Source organism: Coregonus clupeaformis, chromosome 13 (genome assembly GCF_020615455.1).
Source record: "Coregonus clupeaformis isolate EN_2021a chromosome 13, ASM2061545v1, whole genome shotgun sequence".
NCBI classification, from domain to species: domain Eukaryota; kingdom Metazoa; phylum Chordata; class Actinopteri; order Salmoniformes; family Salmonidae; genus Coregonus; species Coregonus clupeaformis.
Genome location: NC_059204.1, coordinates 23,524,717 through 23,546,745, shown reverse-complemented (window position 1 = coordinate 23,546,745; position 22,029 = coordinate 23,524,717). Strand labels below are relative to the sequence as shown.

Genomic DNA, 22,029 nt, shown 5'->3' with positions numbered 1-22,029 from the left:
AATTTCAATTTCAGTGCTGGTCTGATGCTGGTCAAGCTTGTCTGACCAGCATAGTCTAGCTGGTTATGCTGGCCGACCAGCATGGTCTAGCTGGTCTAGCTGCTCAGTGAACAAGGTGGACTCAGGCCTATTCTGTTTGAGACCCGGAGGACTCTGCATTGACTTGGACTTGAGAATCTCAGATGCTTTAGAGAATCTCTGATTCTATAAATACATTTGATTTTACTACAGGCTATGGCAATGTTTTTTAGTCTCAGTCCACCCAATTTAAAAAGGGAACATTAACATGTATAACATTTGTTCTAACAGCATGTAAGATCAACATGCACAATAATTAATTAAAAAGGTTGCACTAATAGGCTACCCTTACACTCTAAAAAATGCTGGGTTGTTTGTATCCTGACCCAACTGCTGGGTTGCACGCATTGGGTCACGTAGTTGGGATGTTGATGCTGGTTTATAGAGATATTACACCCAGCGGGTCATATCAGAAGACTGCAGGTGTGGCTTATCAATCAATCGATCAATCAAATGTATTTATAAAGCCCTTTTTACATCAGCAGATGTCACAAAGTGCTATACAGAAACCCAGCCTAAAACCCCAAACCGCAAGCAATGCAGATGTAGAAGCATGGTGGCTAGGAAAAACTCCCTAGAAAGGCAGGAACCTAGGAAGAAACCTAGAGAGGAACCAGGCTCTGAGGGGTGGCCAGTGCTCTTCTGGCTGTGCCGGTTGGAGATTATAAGAGTACATGACCATTAAGGCCAGACTGTTCGTCAAGATGTTCAAATGTTCATTGATGACCAGCAGGGTCAAATAATAACCACAGTGGTTGTAGGCGGTGCAACAGGTCAGTACCTCAGGAGTAAATGTCAGTTGGCTTTTCATAGCAGAGCATTCAGAGGTCGAGACAGCAGGTAAGGGTGTGGCTTTCAGGTAGTTCTTTTTGGCCACCTGTGAGAGTAAATTTTATTCCGGTTCATCTGTTCTATTGTATTGTTATCACATGTTAAGGTTGACGACACTGACAGTTTCATAGCTTTAATGAGGCTTACACAAGTGTATGAGTTCCTTAATTAAGACACTATGAAAATCCCAATGTTGGGATAGTTACCACTTTGTTACAATATGTAAATAATAATGTTATTAATATTATAATAGAATAAGTTATGTTCAAAAATATTCAAGGAACATTTACATTTGTGGTGTACGAACTTAACAAGAATCATATTTACTCGCCAAAAAGAACTATCTGAAAGCCATACCCCTAATAAGCCATGCCTCCTGGTCACAAGCATTCCAGAATCACCAGCATACCAGCATCAAAGTGTCCAAAACACAACATATGCTGGTCACCAGAAAAAACTGCATTAGTCACCAGCATCTGCTGGTCTATGTCGTTTTTTTCAGAAGGGTAGTCAGGTGCTGGTCATGTTATGCTCACGCTCAGCATCGCTCAGTCATGTCAAAACAAAGCTGCTAACAAACACAGTCAGTGTTTGAGATTAGCAGTTCAAGGTCAATGAGCTCCAAGAATCAAGGCCCGCCACTACTAGCTAGGGTTACGCTAACCTCTCACGAGCAAGCATGGTGTGATTTATTGACTTTATGGATTGAGATGATTAATTAAAGGATGAATCCTACAGATTTCTATCTTTCAATGAGAAACTCATTTTAAGTAGATCAGATAGGTGTGTTGTAACTGTTGCCAAATAATGACATTAACATCCACTATATATACAAAAGTATGTGGACATCCCTTCAAATTAGTGGATTCGGCTATTTGAGCCACACCCTTTGCTGACAGGTGTATTAAATCGAGCACACAGCCATGCAATCTCCATAGACAAACATTAGCAGTAGAATGGCCTTACTGAAGAGCTCAGTGACTTTCAACGTGGCACCGTCATAGGATGCCACCTTTCCAACAAGTCAGTTTGTCAAATTCCTGCCCTGCTAGAGCTGCCCCGGTCAACTGTAAGTGCTGTTATTGTGAAGTGGAAATGTCTAGGAGCAACAAAGGCCCAGCCGCGAAGTGTTAGGCCACACAAGCTCACAGAACGTGAGGTCACACAATGACCCTGTGCTCAAAGTGAGATCCATACAGAAATGGTTTGTCGAGATCGTTGTGGAAGAACTTGACTGGCCTGCACAGAGCCCTGACCTCAACCCCATCGAACACCTATGGAGTGAATTGGAACGCAGACTGCGAGCCAGGTCTAATCGCCCCAACATCAGTGTCCGACCTCACTAATGCTCTTGTGGCTGAATGGAAGAAAGTCCCCGTAGCAATGTTCCAACATCTAGTGGAAAGCCTTCCCAGAAGAGTGGAGGCTGTTATAGCAGCAAATGGGAGACCAACTCCATATTAATGCTATTGATTTTGGAATGAGATGATCGATGAGTAGGTGTCCACATACTTTTGGTCATGTAGTGTATATTGCTAAGAATGTGAGAGTAGGGTGAATCCCCTAGCGGCTCTCAAACCCACCAGCACCAATGATGAACACCCTAACCACTGTCCCAATAAGGGATATCTCTAGGGCATGTGCTTATTGGACCAGTATAGTTAAGCCCTGTCCAGAAGAAACCCTAACCCCTCCTCCCTAGGTAGATCTGAAACAACTTGATAGGTGTAAGCAATAGGGTGAATGCAGTTTGAAGTCAATCTCAGCTCTGTTAATCCTTAAAAGTCTTTTGACGCACCTGTGCGTCAATCTAAGTAACATAATTTTAAAAATCCCATCAAAACATGTCAGTTTAAACTCAATCCACCACATCCGCCTACAGTATGTCGACCTTCTGCATCTGCGGAGAAAGGTGGTTGTGCTACATCGTTGTTTGTCAGACCATGAAAATCGGTCTCCTCACAAAAACATCTGTAGCGTCAGAACGGTTTGGCACACTGGGGAAAGGGGAGACTCACGAACACGATGGTGTTATCCGTTTTGTTCTATGACCCACACAAGTGTCACAGGACTTGTCTGAAGGTAATCCATACAAATGAATAGAAGTATGGAGCTAGTTTTGTGCCAACAAAAATAAGGGGTTAAATATGTGTCCAAACTCCTAGACATAGGACAGACACTTCAAAACCTTATTCCTAATGATTTACTTTTTGACTGTCTTTTTTGCCATTTATGAATGTGTTACTCAATGTGTTTCTATGGGCAGTAGTAGTAAAGGCCAACAAATGTATATATACAGTACCAGTCAAAAGTTTGGACACACCTACTCATTCAAGGGTTTTTCTTTATTTTTACTATTTTCTACATTGTAGAATAATAGTGAAGACATCAAACCATGGAATAACACATATGGAATCATGAAGTAACCAAAAAGTGTTAAACAAATCAAAATACATGTAATATTTAAGATTCTTCAAAGTAGCCACACTTTGCCTTGATGACAGCTTTGCACACTCTTGGAATTCTCTCAACCAGTTTCATGAGGTAGTCACCTGGAATGCATTTCAATTAACAGGTGTTAATTGTGGAATTTCTTTCCTTCTTAATGTGTTTGAGCCAATCAGTTGTGTTGTGACAAGGTAGGGTTGGTATATAGAAGGTAGCTCTATTTGGTAAAAGACCAAGTCCATATTATGACAACAACAGCTCAAATAAGCAAAGAGAAACGACAGTCCATCATTACTTTAAGACATTAAGGTCAGTCAATCCGTAAAATTTCAAGAACTTTGAAAGTTTCTTCAAGTGCAGTCGCAAAAACCATCAAGCGCTGTGATGAAACTGGCTCTCATGAGGACCGCCACAGGAAAGGAAGACCCAGAGTCACCTCTGCTGCAGAGGATAGGTTCATTAGAGTTACCAGCCTCAGAAATTGCAGCCTAAATAAATGCTTCACAGAGTCCAAGTAACAGACACCTCTCAACATCAACTGTTGAGAGGGGACTGCGTGATTCAGGCCTTCATGGTCGAATTGCTACAAAGAAACCACTACTAAAGGACACCAATAAGAAAAATAGACTTGCTTGGGCCAAGAAACATGAGCAATGGACATTAGACCGGTGGAAATCTGTCCTTTGGTCTGATGAGTCCAAATGGGAGATTTTTGGTTCCAACCGCAGTGTCTTTGTGAGACGCAGAATAGGTGAACGGATTATCTCCGCATGTGTGGTTCCCACCGTGAAGCATGGAGGAGGAGGTGTGATGATGTGGCGGTGCTTTGCTGGTGACACGGTCTGTGATTTATTTAGAATTCAAGGCACACTTAACCAGCATGGCTACCACAGCATTCTGCAGCGATACGCCATCCAATCTGGTTTGTGCTTAGTGGGACTATCATTTGTTTTTCAACAGGACAATGACCCAACACACCTCCAGGCTGTGTAACGGCTATTTGACCAAGAAGGAGATTGATGTAGTGCTGCATCAGATGACCTGGCCTCCACAATCACCCAACCTCAACCCAATTGAGATAGTTTGGGATGAGTTAGACCGCAGAGTGAAGGAAAAGCAGCCAACAAGTGCTCAGCATATGTGGCAACTCTTTCAAGACTGTTGGAAAAGCATTCCTCATGAAGCTGGTTGAGAGAATGCCAACAGTGTGCAAAGCTGTCATCAAGGCAAAGGGTGGCTACTTTGAAAAATCTCAAATTTAAAATATAAAAACACTTTTTTGGTTACTACATGATTCAGTCTCCTGAGTGGCGCAGTGGTCTAAGGCACTGCATCGCAGTGCTAACTGTGCCACTAGAGATCCTGGTTCGAATCCAGGCTCTGTCGCAGCCGGCCGTGACCGGGAGACTCATGGGCGGCGCACAATTGGCCCAGCGTCGTCCAGGGTAGGGGAGGGAATGGCCGGCAGGGATGTAGTTCAGTTGATAGAGCATGGCGTTTGCAATGCCAGGGTTGTGGGTTCGATTCCCACGGGGGGCCAGTATAAAAACAATATATATGTATTCACTAACTGTAAGTCACTCTGGATAAGAGCGTCTGCTAAATGACTAAAATGTAAATGTAAAAATGTTATTTCATAGTTTTGATGTCTTCACTATTATTTATGTAAATAAGGTATTTCTGTTTTTTATTTTTAATACATTTATAAACATTTTCTAAAAACCTGTTTTCGCTTCGTCATTATGGGGTACTGTGTGTAGATTGATGAGGATTTTTTAAAAATGTAGTCCATTTTAGAATAAGGTTGTAAAGTAACAAAATGTGGAAAAAGTAAAGGGGTCTGAATACTTTCCGAATGCACTGTACAATGTAATCATGTATGTCAAAGTGTGTCAAATATGTAAGTTAATAGCACTGTGTGTGAGTATCCCTTGCCAACAGACAAAAATAGCTGTGAATGGATCACTGGTTCACCAATCAGGGCCTTGATGGGCTTGGCAAAAGCAACAAGGCATGTGTAATGAAACACTTTTTGAGGAGAGAATGTTTCTTTGGGACCATCAGGCAACTTCCTCACAACTGATACACAAAAATGTTCCTGCAACGTTCTCATGAAACGTGTCTAGAACATTAATATTGTATATTCTGAGAACATGGCAACCATGTCCTGTGTATATTTTGTGGAACGTTGATGGAATATTCTCCTAATTAGCCCTCAGACAACTGGACACGAATGTTCTTGCAACATCCCATAAAACGTGTCAAGAACATTAATGTTGTATATTCTGAGAACATTGTAACCACGTTCTAAATAAATTCTGTTTGACATTACGGGAATGTTCTAAATTGAACACCAATTTATGCTAAAAAGGTTCTCAGAAGGTTTTTTTGCTAGCTAAGATAGATAGAATGTTCCCAGAATTAGTGGAAAACTGGACACTCAAACATTAGGGGAACATTACTGGCAACATTACAAAAACGTACTCTGTCATAGAATTGTTAGCTGGGAACCACCAAGATGGCGAAGTAGTGCAGTCCTGTTTCTGTCGTGTGCCTGTAAATAGCCTGTAAATAACTTGTTTTTTTGTATTTTTCGTACCTATTTCCCTATCAGACTTTTCATCCTTCTACAAAATATACTTTCCTGCAACCCGCCTCACTCAATGTGGAACGGATTCTATTATTGACTTACCTTTTATCTAGAATCTCCAGTGAAACTAGCTAGCCAGCTAGCCAGCTAACTAGCTACTTGCTATTAGCCTTAGCTAGCGGTGTTTCACCCAGAACATTGGATTTTTTTTCTGCGGGATGAATTTTAATCACTGGACATTGATCACCGGATATTCGGCCAGTCTGCACAGCGCGTTATCGACCCAGAACATATCAGTTTTTCCGCTGGAATCACTGAATCACTGGACCTTTAACTCCGGATTCAGTCGCTACCAGCTAGCTACAACAAAAACGGACGCTGTGGTCTGGCTAATTATCCTGAGCTAGGCCCATCTCCCCGGCTATCTACCTCTCTGTCAACCGGACGGGACCACCTAGTATTGACACGGAGCCCGCCGATCCTACACGACTGGTCTGCCGACGAAATCGTCTGATGTGGTTACGACGTTAACCACGAAGATTCCATCCATCTGCTAGCCCTGGCCCGCTAGCTGTAGCCTCTTACTCACTAGTACTTCACCACCGACCTTATGATAACTCAGCTATACAGCTGATATCTGCTGGACTGTTCCTTTTTTACGGTACTACATCCTGTTTATGTTTAGCCTCAGCCCAAACATGGTTAGTTTATTGTTGTTTCGGGTTATTTCTAATTGTACTATATCACTGTAGACCCCCAGCCTAGATAAACCTGCCTTAGATAGCTCCTTTGCACCTCCCCCAATACACGCGGAGACCGACTCAATTGATGCCTCCAGCGATGCTATCTCTTTCATCGTTACCCAACGCTTAGGTTTACCTCCACTTTACTCATATCCTTCCATATCCTTGTCTGTACATAATGCCCTGAATCTTTCTATAACTACCCGGAAATCTGCCCCCTTTATTCTATGTACCCAACGCACTAGAAGACCAGTTCTTAAAGCCTTTAGCCGTATCCTTATTCTAGTCCTCCTCTGTTCCTCTGGTGATGTAGAGGCTAACCTAGGCCCTGCAGCCCTCAGTATCACTCCTACTCCCCAGGCGCTATCATTTGATGACTTCTGTAATCGCAAAAGTCTTGGTTTCTTGCACATAAATATCAGAAGTCTACTTCCTAAGTTTTAGTTATTCACTGCGTTAGCACACTCTGCCAACCCTGATGTTCTAGCAGTGTCTGAATCCTGGCTCAGGAAGGCCACCAAAAATTCTGAAATTTCCATCCCCAACTATAACATTTTCCGTCTAGATAGAACTGCCAAAGGGGGTGGAGTTGCAATCTACTGTAGAGATAGCCTGCAGAGCTCTATCATACTATCCAGGTCTGTGCCCAAACAGTTTGAGCTTCTACTTCTAAAAATCCACCTTTCCAGAAATAAGTCTCTCACTGTTGCCGCTTGCTACAGACCCCCCTCAGCCCCCAGCTGTGCCCTGGACACCATATGTGAATTGATTGCCCCCCATCTATCCTCAGAGTTTGTACTGCTTGGTGACCTAAATTGGGATATGCTTAATACCCCAGCCATCCTACAATCCAAGCTTGATGCCCTCAACCTCACGCAAAATTATCAACGAACCTACCAGGTACAACCCTAAATCCGTAAACATGGGTACCCTCATAGATATCATCCTGACTAACATACCCTCTAAATACACCTCAGCTGTCTTCAACCAGGATCTCAGCGATCACTGCCTTATTGCCTGCGTCCGTAACTGGTCCGCGGTCAAACGACCACCCCTCATCACTGTCAAACGCTCCCTAAAACACTTTAGCGAGGAGGCCTTCCTAATTGACCTGGCCCAGGTATCCTGGATGGATATAGATCTCATTCCGTCAGTAGAGGATGCCTGGTTGTTCTTTAAAAAGTAATTTCCTCTCAATCTTAAATAAACATGCCCCATTCAAAAAATACAGAACTAAGAACCGATATAGCCCCTGGTTCTCCTCAGACTTGACTGCCCTTGACCAGCACAAAAAACATCCTGTGGCGTACAGCATTAGCATCAAATAGCCCCCACTGATATGCAACTTTTCAGGGAAGTTAGGAACCAATATACACAAGCAGTCAGGAAAGCAAAGGCTAACTTTTTCAAACAGAAATTTGCATCCTGTAGCACTAACTCCAAAAAGTTTTGGGACACTGTAAAGTCCATGGAGAATAAGAGCACTTCCTCCCAGCTGCCCACTGCACTGAGGCTAGGAAACACTATCACCACCGATAAATCTACAATAATCGAGAATTTCAACAAGCATTTTGCTACAGCTGGCCATGCTTTCCATCTGGCTACCACTAACCGCCACCAACTCTGCACCCTCTGCTGCAACTTGCCCATGCCCCCCGCTTCTCCTTCACACAAATTCAGACAGCTGATGTTTTGAAAGCGCTGCAAAATCTGGACCCCTACAAATCAGCTGGGCTAGACAATCTGGACCCTTTCTTTCTAAAACTAGCCGCTGAAATTGTCGCTACCCCTATTACTAGTCTGTTTAACCTCTCTTTCATAACGTCTGAGATCCCCAGAGATTGGAAAGCTGCCGCGGTCATCCCCCTCTTCAAAGGGGGTGACACTCTAGATCCAAACTGCTACAGACCTATATCCATCCTGCCCTGCCTTTCGAAAGTATTCAAAGCCAAGTTAACAAACAGATCATCGACCATTTCGAATACCACCGTACCTTCTCCGCTATGCAATCCGGTTTCGAGCTGGTCACGGGTGCACTTCAGCCACGCTCAAGGTCCTAAACGATATTATAACTGCGATTGATAATAGACAGTACTGTGCAGCCGTCTTCATCGACCTGGCCAAGGCTTTCGACTCTGTCAACCACCGCATTCTTATTGGCAGACTAAATAGCCTTGGTTTCTCAAATGACTGCCTCGCCTGGTTCACCAACTACTTCTCAGATAGAGTTCAGTGTGTCAAATCGGAGGGCCTGTTGTCTGGACCTATGGCAGTCTCTATGGGGTGCCACAGGGTTCAATTCTTGGGCCGACACTTTTCTCCGTGTATATCAATGATGTCGCTCTTGCTGCTGGTGACTCTCAGATCCACCTCTACGCAGACGACACCATTTTGTATACATCTGGCCCTTCATTGGACACTGTGTTAACAAACCTCCAAACGAGCTTCAATGCCATACAACAATCCTTCAGTAGCCTCCAACTGCTCTTAAACACTAGTAAAACTAAATGCATGCTTTTCAATCGAACGCTGCTGGCACCCGCCCACCCGACTAGAATCACCACTCTCGACGGGTCTGACCTAGAGTATGTGGACAACTACAAATACCTAGGTGTCTGGTTAGACTGTAAACTCAACTTCCAGACTCACATAAAGAATCTCCAATCCAAAGTTAAATCTAGAATCGGCTTCCTATTTCGCAATAAAGCCTCCTTCACTCATGCTGCCAAACATGCCCTCGTAAAACTGACTATCCTACCGATCCTTGACTTCGGCGATGTAATTTACAAAATAGCCTCCAACACTCTACTCAGCAAATTGGATGTAGTCTATCACAGTGCCATCCGTTTTGTCTCCAAAGCCCCATACACTACCCACCACTGTGACCTGTACGCTCTTGTTGGCTGGTCCTCACTACGTGTTCGTCGTCAAACCCACTGGCTCCAGGCCATCTATAAATCACTGCTAGGTAAATCCCCGCCTTATCTTAGCTCATTGGTCACCATAGCAGCACCCACCCGTAGTCTGCGCTCCAGCAGGTATATCTCACTGGTCATTCCCAAAGCCAACACCTCCTTTGGCCGCCATTCCTTCCAGTTCTCTGCTGCCAATGACTGGAACGAATTGCAAAAATCTCTGAAGCTGGAGACTCTTATCTCCCTCAATAACTTTAAGCATCAGTTGTCAGAGCACCTTACCGATCACTGCACCTGTACACAGCCCATCCGAAATTAGCCCACCCAACTACCTCATCCCTATATTGTTATTTATTTTGCTCTTTTGCACCCCAGTATCTCTATTTGCACATAATCTCTTGCACATCTAGCATTCCAGTGTTAATACTATTGTAATTATTCTGCACTATAGCCTATTTATTGCCTTACCTCCATAACTTGCTACATTTGCACACACTGTATATATATTTTCTGTTGTATTTCTGACTTTATGTTTTTTTTACCCCATATGTAACTCTGTTGTTTTTATTGCACTACTTTGCTTTATCTTGGCCAGGTCGCAGTTGTAAATGAGAACCTGTTCTCAACTGGCTTACCTGGTTAAATAAAGGTGAAATAAAATAAAAAAATAAAAAATAAATTTCATTTCGGGTTTTGTGATTGTAAACAACCCATTTGTCCTTCTCTCATTTCCTGTAGTCCTCTATCTGATCATGAGATTTAGCTGTTTCCAAAAACAGATGACAGAATAAGTCAAGCTCTAAGACCACTGTACTGTTTGTCTATTGGGGAATGGAGCTTTGTCAGATTTTGTACTAGTGGTCAACACAGATGCCTGTATGAGTGAGAATGGAGCTCTAGGCGTGGATTGCCATAGTGAGAGAACACTGGCCAATTGTTCACATTATTTTCCCCTCAGGCTTGACATACAGTAACCTATACTCAAGTCTACCATACATGTGAACTCAGCAGAGGTTTTAGGCATATGCATGTTGTTGCATTTTGGCTTAGAGTAGGGTTCAAACGAGACTAAAATGTATACATTCTACAAATGTAAAGTCATGAGAGGAGTCAGTGTCTAGTTAGTGTTCATTTCTGCAGAGAGCAGAATACGTTTTCAAATCAGGTGGTTGGCTTACAGTCGGAGGCAGTGACACTGTCATTAGGGACGGTGGTGGAGAACCAGACCTCAGTGTAACCGATGACACCCTCTGAAGGACACTGCTCTGTTCAGTCTAACATTGACTCTTTATTCCAGCCTTAATAATGCATGAAGTCAAATGCTCGATCGGCACTTGCCAGGGGATAATACAGGGGAAATTACATTAAAATGTGTTTGTTTGAAGTCCTCTTTGTTGGGAACTTGGTATCTGGTTGTGTTCAATGTACTGTATCTTTCCTTGAGAAATGAAGGAAAGTCCATAAGACCTAACGATGTAAATTCCCCATGTGTGCGTGTGGCATTCAGAACCAATTTATGTTTTGCTTGAATGAGACATTATTCTCTCTAATAAAATGTATTTGCCTCAATACAGCTCTGTCTGTATACTCTGTCTGTTGACTCAATACTCAATATACACAGAACACTTTACATACAGTACATTTTGGTGTTGACTGTGTTCCCTAATCAGTTGGTTTTGATATGTTATCTTCTCAGTATACAGTATGGAACAATCAGGGACATTTGCCCCCACTCAAAGGAGCAGAGTCTTGAGGTGGGGCTTCTACCTTGGGAAAACATTGGACACACTGGAGAAGTGACATTAAGGACACACTCTGTGCTAAGTACAACAGATAAGCATGCTATCAAAGAAGATATCAGACTGACTGATAACACCAAGTATCATTCATAGCAAGTCTCTCTTTACCAGTTTTTTCACAGTTTTAGCCTATAATCACTTTTCTGAAGAACTACATTTGCTGTACTATTTAATGTAATGGTAAAAGCAGAGAACTATAATAACTAATAGAAGAGATGATAGGATGTTGACATCAAAATGAAGCGGAGCCAGTGCAGAAAGGACACCCGAGTGCCCCGCCTCAGGCTAACGCATCAGCTGAGATGGCATCAATTAGAGGCTAGTAACAATCACGCCTACCTTGTTTGGCAGTCAATTTAAGCTGACCGGGTCTGCTCACTCATCCTTCTGCCACTTGCTGCTACCAAGCGCTGGCTTCTTTTTCTACATTGATGCTGTTGCTGTAACTAGCCATTTCTCTTTATGCTGCTGCTTTCTGATATGCTCATGTTGCAATGTTTGGCTGCTGCAGGGATGTCATTGATTGCAAGGATCAGCATGTTGTGCTACTGTTGTCAGTCAATAGCCGGCTACAAACTAGTTAGCCAAGTAGAATTAGCCTCGGGAGTAGCCTATCATATACAGTGAGGGAAAAAAGTATTTGATCCCCTTCTGATTTTGTACGTTTGCCCACTGACAAAGAAATGATCAGTCTATAATTTTAATGGTAGGTTTATTTGAACAGTGAGAGACAGAATAACAACAACAAAATCCAGAAAAATGCATGTCAAAAATGTTATAAATTGATTTGCCTTTTAATGAGGGAAATAAGTATTTGACCCCCTCTCAATCAGAAAGATTTCTGGCTCCCAGGTGTCTTTTATACAGGTAACGAGCTGAGATTAGGAGCACACTCTTAAAGGGAGTGCTCCTAATCTCAGCTTGTTACCTGTATAAAAGACACCTGTCCACAGAAGCAATCAATCAATCAGATTCCAAACTCTCCACCATGGCCAAGACCAAAGAGCTCTCCAATGATGTCAGTGACAAGATTGTAGACCTACACAAGGCTGGAATGGGCTACATGACCATGGCCAAGCAGCTTGGTGAGAAGGTGACAACAGTTGGTGCGATTATTCGCAAATGGAAGAAACACAAAAGAACTGTCAATCTCCCTCGGCCTGGGGCTCCATGCAAGATCTCACCTCGTGGAGTTGCAATGATCATGAGAACGGTGAGGAATCAGCCCAGAACTACACGGGAGGATCTTGTCAATGATCTCAAGGCAGCTGGGACCATAGTCACCAAGAAAACAATTGGTAACACACTACGCCGTGAAGGACTGAAATCCTGCAGCGCCCGCAAGGTCCCCCCTGCTCAAGAAAGCACATATACAGGCCCGTCTGAAGTTTGCCAATGAACATCTGAATGATTCAGAGGAGAACTGGGTGAAAGTGTTGTGGTCAGATGAGACCAAAATCGAGCTCTTTGGCATCAACTCAACTCGCCGTGTTTGGAGGAGGAGGAATGCTGTCTATGACCCCAAGAACACCATCCCCACCGTCAAACATGGAGGTGGAAACATTATGCTTTGGGGGTGTTTTTCTGCTAAGGGGACAGGACAACTTCACTGCATCAAAGGGACGATGGACGGGGCCATGTACCGTCAAATCTTGGGTGAGAACCTCCTTCCCTCAGCCAAGGCATTGAAAATGGGCCGTGGATGGGTATTCCAGCGTGACAATGACCCAAAACACACGGCCAAGGCAACAAAGGAGTGGTTCAAGAAGAAGCAGATTAAGGTCCTGGAGTGGCCTAGCCAGTCTCCAGACCTTAATCCCATAGAAAATCTGTGGAGGGAGCTGAAGGTTCGAGTTGCCAAACGTCAGCCTCGAAACCATAATGACTTGAAGAAGATCTGCAAAGAGGAGTGGGACAAAATCCCTCCTGAGATGTGTGTAAACCTGGTGGCCAACTACAAGAAACGTCTGACCTCTGTGATTGCCAACAAGGGTTTTGCCACCAAGTACTAAGTTATGTTTTTGCAGAGGGTCAAATACTTATTTCCCTCATTAAAATGCAAATCATTTTATAACATTTTTGACATGCGTTTTTCAGGATTTTTTTGTTGTTATTCTGTCTCTCACTGTTCAAATAAACCTACCATTAAAAGTATAGACTGATCATGTCTTTGTCAGTGGGCAAACGTACAAAATCAGCAGGGGATCAAATACTTTTTTCCCTCACTGTAGACTACTTGTTTTTTCACAATACCAGCATTCGGGCAGAGTCGGTGCGCTCTGTAAACACACACCATTCATGGAGAATCATCCCTCGCCATACAATGAGGAAGTAACCTATGCTAGGGTAGCATACAGGCATAGCCGTGTGAAGTAGTGTGGAGGTGATGCGATTCTTTTGTTGACGTGGGGGGATGCTGGAAAACTTTTGACTGCTGCAGACTGCTATATTGGTCTGCTAATACAGGACAAGTAAAGGCCCAGTGCACTACTTTTTTTAGAGTGCTGCAGCACCCTCAGCACCCCTACTTCCCGTGGTTATGCATACAGGCTATGCGTTTATATACAGTAAGTGAGTAGCAATGTTTTCTGATTATGAGCAGGAGACAGTAGTGGTGCGTGGGTAAAATCACTGGGGAAGCCAAGTGACAAGTGTATGTGTGCACATTCGTGCAAGTAGAAAAACATGTTGACTCACCCTACTTGTAGAGAAACACCAATGCCATCCTCTCTTTCATGGTGACGAAACAGTCTATCACTCTGTCATACAGTACACCCTTTTATTTTTTGTTGACCTAGGCTCCCTGGCCAAAATGCTTGCTCGCTAGCCTAACTTCCATTCATGGGCAACGTTAGATAGTTAACATTCGCTTTCTACATCTCAGGCCAGGGGAACAACAATGTATTAATTAATTGTTGGATCAGAATCGGCGTTATAATCATTGGCCAGTACGGAGAATTAAGTAAAACCACAAGTCCAAATCCCTATCTCCATCCATGGCTAATTTAGGAAAGGGCCAATTTTAGCTAGCTGGCTAGCTAGCCACCGGAGGACAACAACACAACGAGATGCAACAATTCAAGTTTTCCTGTCAATGACGTATGCTCTCAATGGGATTTGATAGGAGTGAAGCCAAATCCAAGCTGGCTTCCCTTGACACTTTTTTCGGATGTGCCAGGACCATTCACAGTTGAGCTCGCTAAGTTTAGCTCAACGCTGATTGGCAAAACATTTAATACTTTATTTTTGTCAAGGGAGGCCAGATGCTTGCTGGCTTCCCATGCCTTCAATGCTACTGGCAGGAAAAATGTCATACTCGTTTGGCCCAGACAGCATCAGATAGATGGCCTACATGTAGAGAGACAGAGGGGCGCTGTTCCGCTCGCTCTGATGCTTTCTCCTGTGAGATACATTCAGCCTCTTGCGAACTGAAGGAAAATGATGAAATACAGAGACAAAAGAGACATTATTTTATGTTTTTTTATTTTGGTCTTTTTTTGCGAGAAGCCTGGCTTCCCTTGGCATCCATGAATACATGCCACTGGCAGGAGATGGTGCTTATCACGGTGATTTGATAGTATTGAAGTCTCTGCGGACGTTAATTTGTTTAGTGCAGCATCAATATGGATAGTAACTATCACTGCGTGTTGCGCAACTCATGAGACCGCTGCAATCAATGCATACATCAGAGATGGCCTACATTTTATGAGTCATCACAGTTTCATTAGTTAATGTGACTTGCGCGAGAGCAGTCACACTTCAAATGTTTCACAAATTATCTGGTTATGGTTTGTATCTTTGGAACCCTATTCCCTTACACAGTTTAAGCTAGAACATATTCAATTTAACTTGCAGACTGGTCTGGATAGTGCGCTTCTCGTATAGCTACACTTTTGCTGCTCTTCTGCTCAGAGAAATCATAAATCTGCTAGCTTATTAGTGTATAGCCTACTGTTGCACTATTAGCATACATTTTATGGTATAATTTCAGTCAACGCAGTTATACATAATTCTTCTTGCAGCAGTAGGTTTAGGCACTGATTTATTAGCCATGTTCTAATCATGTCATGCATTTTACCTAGGTGGTCCTCCCTGTCAGTTAATCTTGCGTTCTAGTAGTATTATTCTAGTGACTGTTCTTATTCTATCATACGCTATTGTATTGTGCGCTATTGTAGCGATCACTTCATTCTAGTCATGTATTAGTGCTGTTATTAATTAATATTCTGCTTGCAGCCTCATTTTAAATTGATACTACTGCCTAACCATAACTTGAAATCTGAGGATGAAGGGTTCTCACCTTGGACCTTAGTGGGGAATCTGACACTGTGCGATGACTAATCAAGGCTTGCTATAGTTTCAGCTGTGTTGGATGGGTGCTGATACTAGCATTACCTAGCATGCGGCGGGCTTGCTTAACACACACCTGGCGATCAGTGTTGGTGATCAAGCCTTCATTGCCTCTCAGTGGAACGTCTGTTAGATATTATTTCAGACACTCTTATATGCAGGCTTATTCTAGTAATCTATGGGGTCTATTCTCTCTTCATTAGGTCATTCATTCTTCTCTCATGGCTCACCGTCATACACTGTTAGACATTAGCCTTCAGCTCAGGTAGGCTATAGGTCTAGGTTGATTATCAGATCACTCTCACTGTGCATGCTGCAGATACATCAGCTACAGCTGAGCAATTTCAGTAGCACATTAGGCTATTTAGGTAGCTACGAAACCACCTGTACTAACGTTTAGTTGCGGTTTTGGGAGTTTTTTAGTAATGCGTATGTTTTATGCTATGTGATGGTATGTCATGGCTGAGCTGTGCGCTCTGCAGCAGTCTACTTTATGCTCTTCTCTCTGTACAATGTCTTCTGTTATATAATGTATGCCTTTTCTATTCCAAATTCAGTCAGGCAAATGCAGCCTTATCATGCTCTGATAGCAGGGATTCAGTTCATATTGGGCGCCAGGACCCTTCAGCGTACAGTCTGCTCAGGGATCCATGTCTACCTACTCTTCATGGCTTATGGAGAAGGAATGAACATGCATATCTAAGAGTATCTCTACTCTGTCAGTAGCACATCACGGTTCCATCTCCTCTGCCAACGTTGTGGGATATCTATCTCCTGAGCTGTGCGCAGCTCTATCATTTCGCATTGGTGCTGCTTAAACGGCTTCTCTATCTGTCCCTGCATCCACACTGAAGATCACGGGGGAAATTCTTATTTACAATGACGGCCTACATCGGCCAAACCCGGACAACGCTGGGCCAATTGTGCGCCGCCCTATGGGACTCCCAATCACGACCGGTTGTGATACAGCCTGGAATCGAACCAGGGGGTCTGTAGTGACGCCTCAAGAACTGAGATGCAGTGCCTTAGACCACTGCACAACTCGGGAGCATTGCTTTGGCACGTATCATGATAAAGTTCGGTGTATATTAGCTACAGGTGGTTGGCTGGGTGCATATTGCTTAGGTTGCTTGTTAGATGGTAGATATTTAATGTAGGCCCACAGATGATCAAGCTACTTGTATAGTTCAGTGAGAGCACCTGGCGGTGCGTCTCTAGGGCGGCTGGGTTCACACTGTAATGTTGTCAAGATAGGCAGATGAAGCTCATCTTGCCTCAAGCGAGGGTACCCGGCAGTATGTCATGAGGGATAGAAGTCATAAGTCGCTCAGTTTATGCCACACATGGTTAACATTCTCACATGGTATTCATCCTTAAGCTGGTAGGTTTACTTTAGCTGGTCTATTTGATCATATCTAAACGGCACTCTGCCGTAGCTACACATAGTCGGCTGGTGTAAGGTCCTGCTGTTTTGGGGGATTGGTATAGTTTACCGTGCTCACTGCCTGTAGGCTATTTAATATTGACTCTTTGCTACCCTGAAGGAGCAGAGCCAATCTCGGCAAGACTTGCATTTTTCATTGCTTAATAAATGGTTAAACATATTTCTACATGGTGTTTTCTTTCTGAAATGAACTATTTGAGCATTGTTTTATCAAAGGTCATTCTATGTTTACAATGAAGGTTTACATTGGTATGCCCCACTTAAGCTGTTGTTGGACATCCAAACACATCACTGAATAATGTAAACACTACATTTACGATTATCTGAGGCTGATTTCATCTGAAAATACCAATTGATTACAATGACCAATAGAAGCTTAAAAAAAAGAAACACTACAATTCACATCAAATGAAGAAATAGGTCTGGCTATATCATTAGAATAACAATTATGGATTTAACAATGTCAAAGATAATTTATGCTAATTCATGTGACCCTATTGAGACTTTCAAATAGACAAACTATAGATAACAAAGCTCTGCATAGCAACTGAAAGGAAAAATACACCGCTGAGACATTTTGTTGTTGATGTTCACATGCTTATCAGTACAGACCAAAGTGTACATTCTGACCAAGAGCAAGAGTGTGGACCCATCACAGTGGAAGGATATTGCAGGCTCACAGGCCTCCAAGCTCCATAGAATAGAATCAAAGATTTGTATATCCTTTGTGATGTCACGAGAGGCTACACAGCTTTCAGCGGGATTGCTCAAGTAGTGCAAGGAGACCAGGTTCAACCAAAACAAGGATTTTATTAAAGGTCTTGGGAAACTAACGAAAGTATAACACAATTCTGTTCTCTTGTGGCTCTTTAAGGGTTAACAGTTCAGGGATGTCTCTTCCACATCCAAAATCATAACTCTCCCTCGCTCAAATAACTTTTCCCCAGTCTTACTGTATTCCACGTTGCAGCTAGTGGCCAACCCAGCAAAACGTCCTTCCAAATGTCCCACACGTATTTCCACAGGTGCATATATCCAAAGGTGAGTATTTCCCAAAGGTAAGTATCTCCAAATCCTTATATTCCTCATGGAAGTGGACGTGCAGCACTCTTGTCCTCCAGAGAGCCCAGCTTGGAGACTGTGTCTCTTCACCCCCCCACACACTCCCTCAGTGTGTCTCTTCCCTTCCCAAACCTTCAGCTCATCAGCTCCTCATTTGTTTCAGCTGCGTGGGAAGATTGGCCATAGAGGGGTGGAGTTCCCGACCATACCAGCAGATGGAGCCATAGCTGTCTGGGTTTGCAGCCACCTCAGGGGGATGTAACGTCCCTCCAGGACACAGCCTCTCGTGACATCACACCTTTTAAACAGGATTTCTTACTGCACTATCCAATAACACAGCATATAGGCATTGGTATGATGTTGAGAGACTGAGTTGTTAGGATAAGACTAATGATGATCAAATTCCAACAAATACCAACTCACATTTCTTAGCTGAACTTGTATGTCTCTACACACAATCCATATTTTACCACTAGATGGCGACATCAACCAGCAACAGCTGTAGATAGGGCCTATGCATCCCTCATGTGAAAAAACATGCACCGGACTGTGCACTGCTCTTTTATTGAAGCCCCCAAAAAACACTCACAAAAAAACATCTGCCATCACACCTAAACTGAGATCTGACAAAGAATTAAATCTGACAGCTAATGAGCCAATTACAGTAGGATCAGAATGAGCAGCAGGAGGATGTGGTTGTCATGCGGAGAGAGCATAAATACCTCCACACAATGAGAAACATTCTATAATTGGCTTTATCAGTGGTCCTGACTGCATGCTCCTGTATATAGATACAGACTGAGGAGCCACTGCCAGATCACTGGACTCATCCTCTGCAGAGGGCTCCAGCCTCCAGTCAAAATAACACAGGAGGGATTTGGAATGAGGAGAGTTCACTAGCAGCAAAATATATTGGAGATACTGCCTAACCTCTAACCAAAGGTCAGGTAAATGTCTTTACCATTTCCATAGTATATGAATTTCCACACAGAGATGCAGTATTATATGCATAGAGAATTGAGAATTGTCTGTGATTATATGAAACGTATTCTCAATTGAACATAGAAAAGGGCAATTCTACACTACAGTTCTGAAGAATTATCAACAGCAGCTTGCAGTAAACACAGTAAAGCTATCCCACCTTTACAGGGAAGTAGTCCCTCATGTAGTCCCAGACACGTAGGTTGGACAGGAAGTGAACCCTGTTGCCTCCCTTAGACGGTGTTTCCCAGTCGACGAACCACCAGCAGGCGTACAGCACGCTGATCAGCCAGAACCGAGTGAACATCAACACAAAGAACAGCATGATGCAGCTTGGAGCTGGAGGAAGACAACCAATACATTTACATTTTAGTCATTTAGCAGACGCTCTTATCCAGAGCGACTTACAGTTAGTGAGTGCATACATTATAATTTTTTCATACTGGCCCCCCGTGGGAATCGAACCCACAACCCTGCCGTTGCAAACGCCATGCTCTACCAACTGAGCTACATCCCTGCCGGCCATTCCCTCCCTACCCTGGACGACGCTTGGCCAATTGTGCGCCGCCCCATAGGTCTCCGGTCGCGGCCGGCTATGACAGAGCCTGGATTCGAACCAGGATCTCTAGTGGCACAGCTAGCACAACCTTAGACCACTGCGCCACTCGGGAGATGGCACACACACACACACACACACACACACACACACACACACACACACACACACACACACACACACACACACACACACACACACACACACACACACACACACACACACACACACACACACACACACACACACACACACACACACACACACACACACACACACACACACACACACACACACACACACACACACACACAGCACTATTAGGTTGCATCTCTTAACCTGCTGACATACTGAGCAGCAGTGAGCAGGAGAGGGACAGGGATAGAGAGAGAGAGAAAGAGGTAGAGAAAGAGACCTAAGCAAACCGAGAAGTGTACTACAACTCAAGCCATTAGTTTTTCCTGACCACGTGACCTGAACAGATTGACCAATAACTAGGACCCAGAGTTTTTCCTTGTCAGGTCATGTGGTCATAAAAAGCTAACACCAGGAAGTGTGTTTCCTCTTGTCCTCTAGGTACCACTGATGCACAGTATCCAATCCATCTCTGGGAGAATAAAAAGTGTGGAAGGCCTAATGGACAAATCTATTGCGACACACTTGGAGTCTCTCCACTGTCCAACACATGTTATGTAAGAGTTACTTAAGAGTTAGATACGTGAGTTTCTTCTGTATGCATGTATTACTGTATGCATGTTCCTTTCTCTGTTTCAGGCACAACTCCATTGGCACATGGAAGTCAGCCAGCAGTGAGCCTGCCTCGCAAGTGGAAACTCTCATAGAATTCCATTTAAACTTCTCCACACCGAGCAACCCGTTAAGCAAACAGAACGGGACACAAATCTCCCCACTTGTTAAGTAAGGAGGAAGAAAGGCTAGCTAACACGGCTGCACAGCACACACAGACACACATAGACAGCACAGAACAGTGGCAGACAGACACTCACCTAGGCCCAGAAAGGAGAAGACCCACTGTAGAACGGAGGCTGTCTGCAGTCTTCTGCTTAAGGGCAGGTTGGTAGGGGCAAACTGGATCTTCATGGTGGGGACTGGAGAGCCAGGCAGTGCAGGCAGACGGGAGGCTTATGACTGGGACACCCAGGAGAGTGAGTGAGTGAAGTGGGTCCAAAGTCTGCCTCTCTCCCTCTCTATCCACGGTCAACCGACATTTGACCGTCTTATCTCTGCAATCCTTTAATGCATGAATTAATTACTCAGACCTTTGACCTTGCTGGTACTGGCCCAGCTAACAGTTGTAGTTGCAAGAACATTTATGTGTCAACAAATTTTTTCATTAAACATCACGTCTTGTTACTGTTGTTGAGCCAATCAAGGTCCTGATTGGTAAATCACTGATACATTCATAGCGCTTCGTCTGTTGGCAAGGTTAGGGATACTCACACACAGTACTTCTAGCATACAGTGTTTTCAACTTACACATTTGACACATTTTGACATGCATGATTATATTGTGCATGTATACAGAAATTATTATTCAACATTTCCTCACATAGGATTTGAACTCACAACCTCCTGATTTACAGTACTCCTATCTTCCTGCTAAACCAACATGTCCGTGTCAGGTACCAGTTAATCTGATTATTCTCTCGTCATTGATTTTATTCATCATATTTCAGAAATTTAAGGGCTTTCAGTATAGTTGTCTAATGTTGGTGGGGAATGTTAACCAGTTTTAATGATACTCCTGAATCAATATGATCAATAAAATATTTTCTTAAGTGTACTTTGAACAGAGCTGACATTTACTTTGAAGTGCATTCGCCCTATTGCTTACACCTATCAATGTTTCAGATCTACTCAAGTGCCTAGGGAAGAGGGGTTAGGGTTTTTTCTGGACAGGGCCTAACTTTACTGGCCCAATGAGCACATTCCCTTGAGAGATCCCTTATCGGGACAGTGGTTATGGAGTTTGTTATGGGTGCTGGTGGCCTGGGTTTGAGAGCCACTAAGTACAGTACAGTAAAGTAGGGTACAATACAGTATACTTTACTGTGCTCTACTTTATTGTACTCTACTGTACTGTATTGTAATGCACTATATTCTACTTTACTGTACTGTAATGTACTGTACTCTGCTGTGCTCTACTGTACTGTACTGTGCTGTCCAAACTTGTGAAGCATAGATGTTTATGATTGGTTCAGATTTAGTCCG

At 43.4% G+C, this 22,029-nt stretch overlaps 1 protein-coding gene across 1 annotated transcript in view; it reads right to left on the bottom strand.

The window, feature by feature from the left end:
- LOC121580294 (2-acylglycerol O-acyltransferase 2-A-like) overlaps window positions 1-20,925 on the bottom strand; it is a 28,635-nt gene extending 7,710 nt beyond the window's left edge. Inside the window, exons 1-2 of the mRNA XM_041895354.2 lie at window positions 20,805-20,925; window positions 19,402-19,580 (exon numbers count right to left, since the gene is read on the bottom strand). Of these exons, the coding sequence (XP_041751288.1) occupies window positions 19,402-19,580; window positions 20,805-20,898 (273 nt within the window). The 5' untranslated portion in view covers window positions 20,899-20,925. The remainder of the gene's footprint in view (window positions 1-19,401; window positions 19,581-20,804) is intronic.
- Between the last annotated feature and the right edge of the window lie 1,104 nt (window positions 20,926-22,029).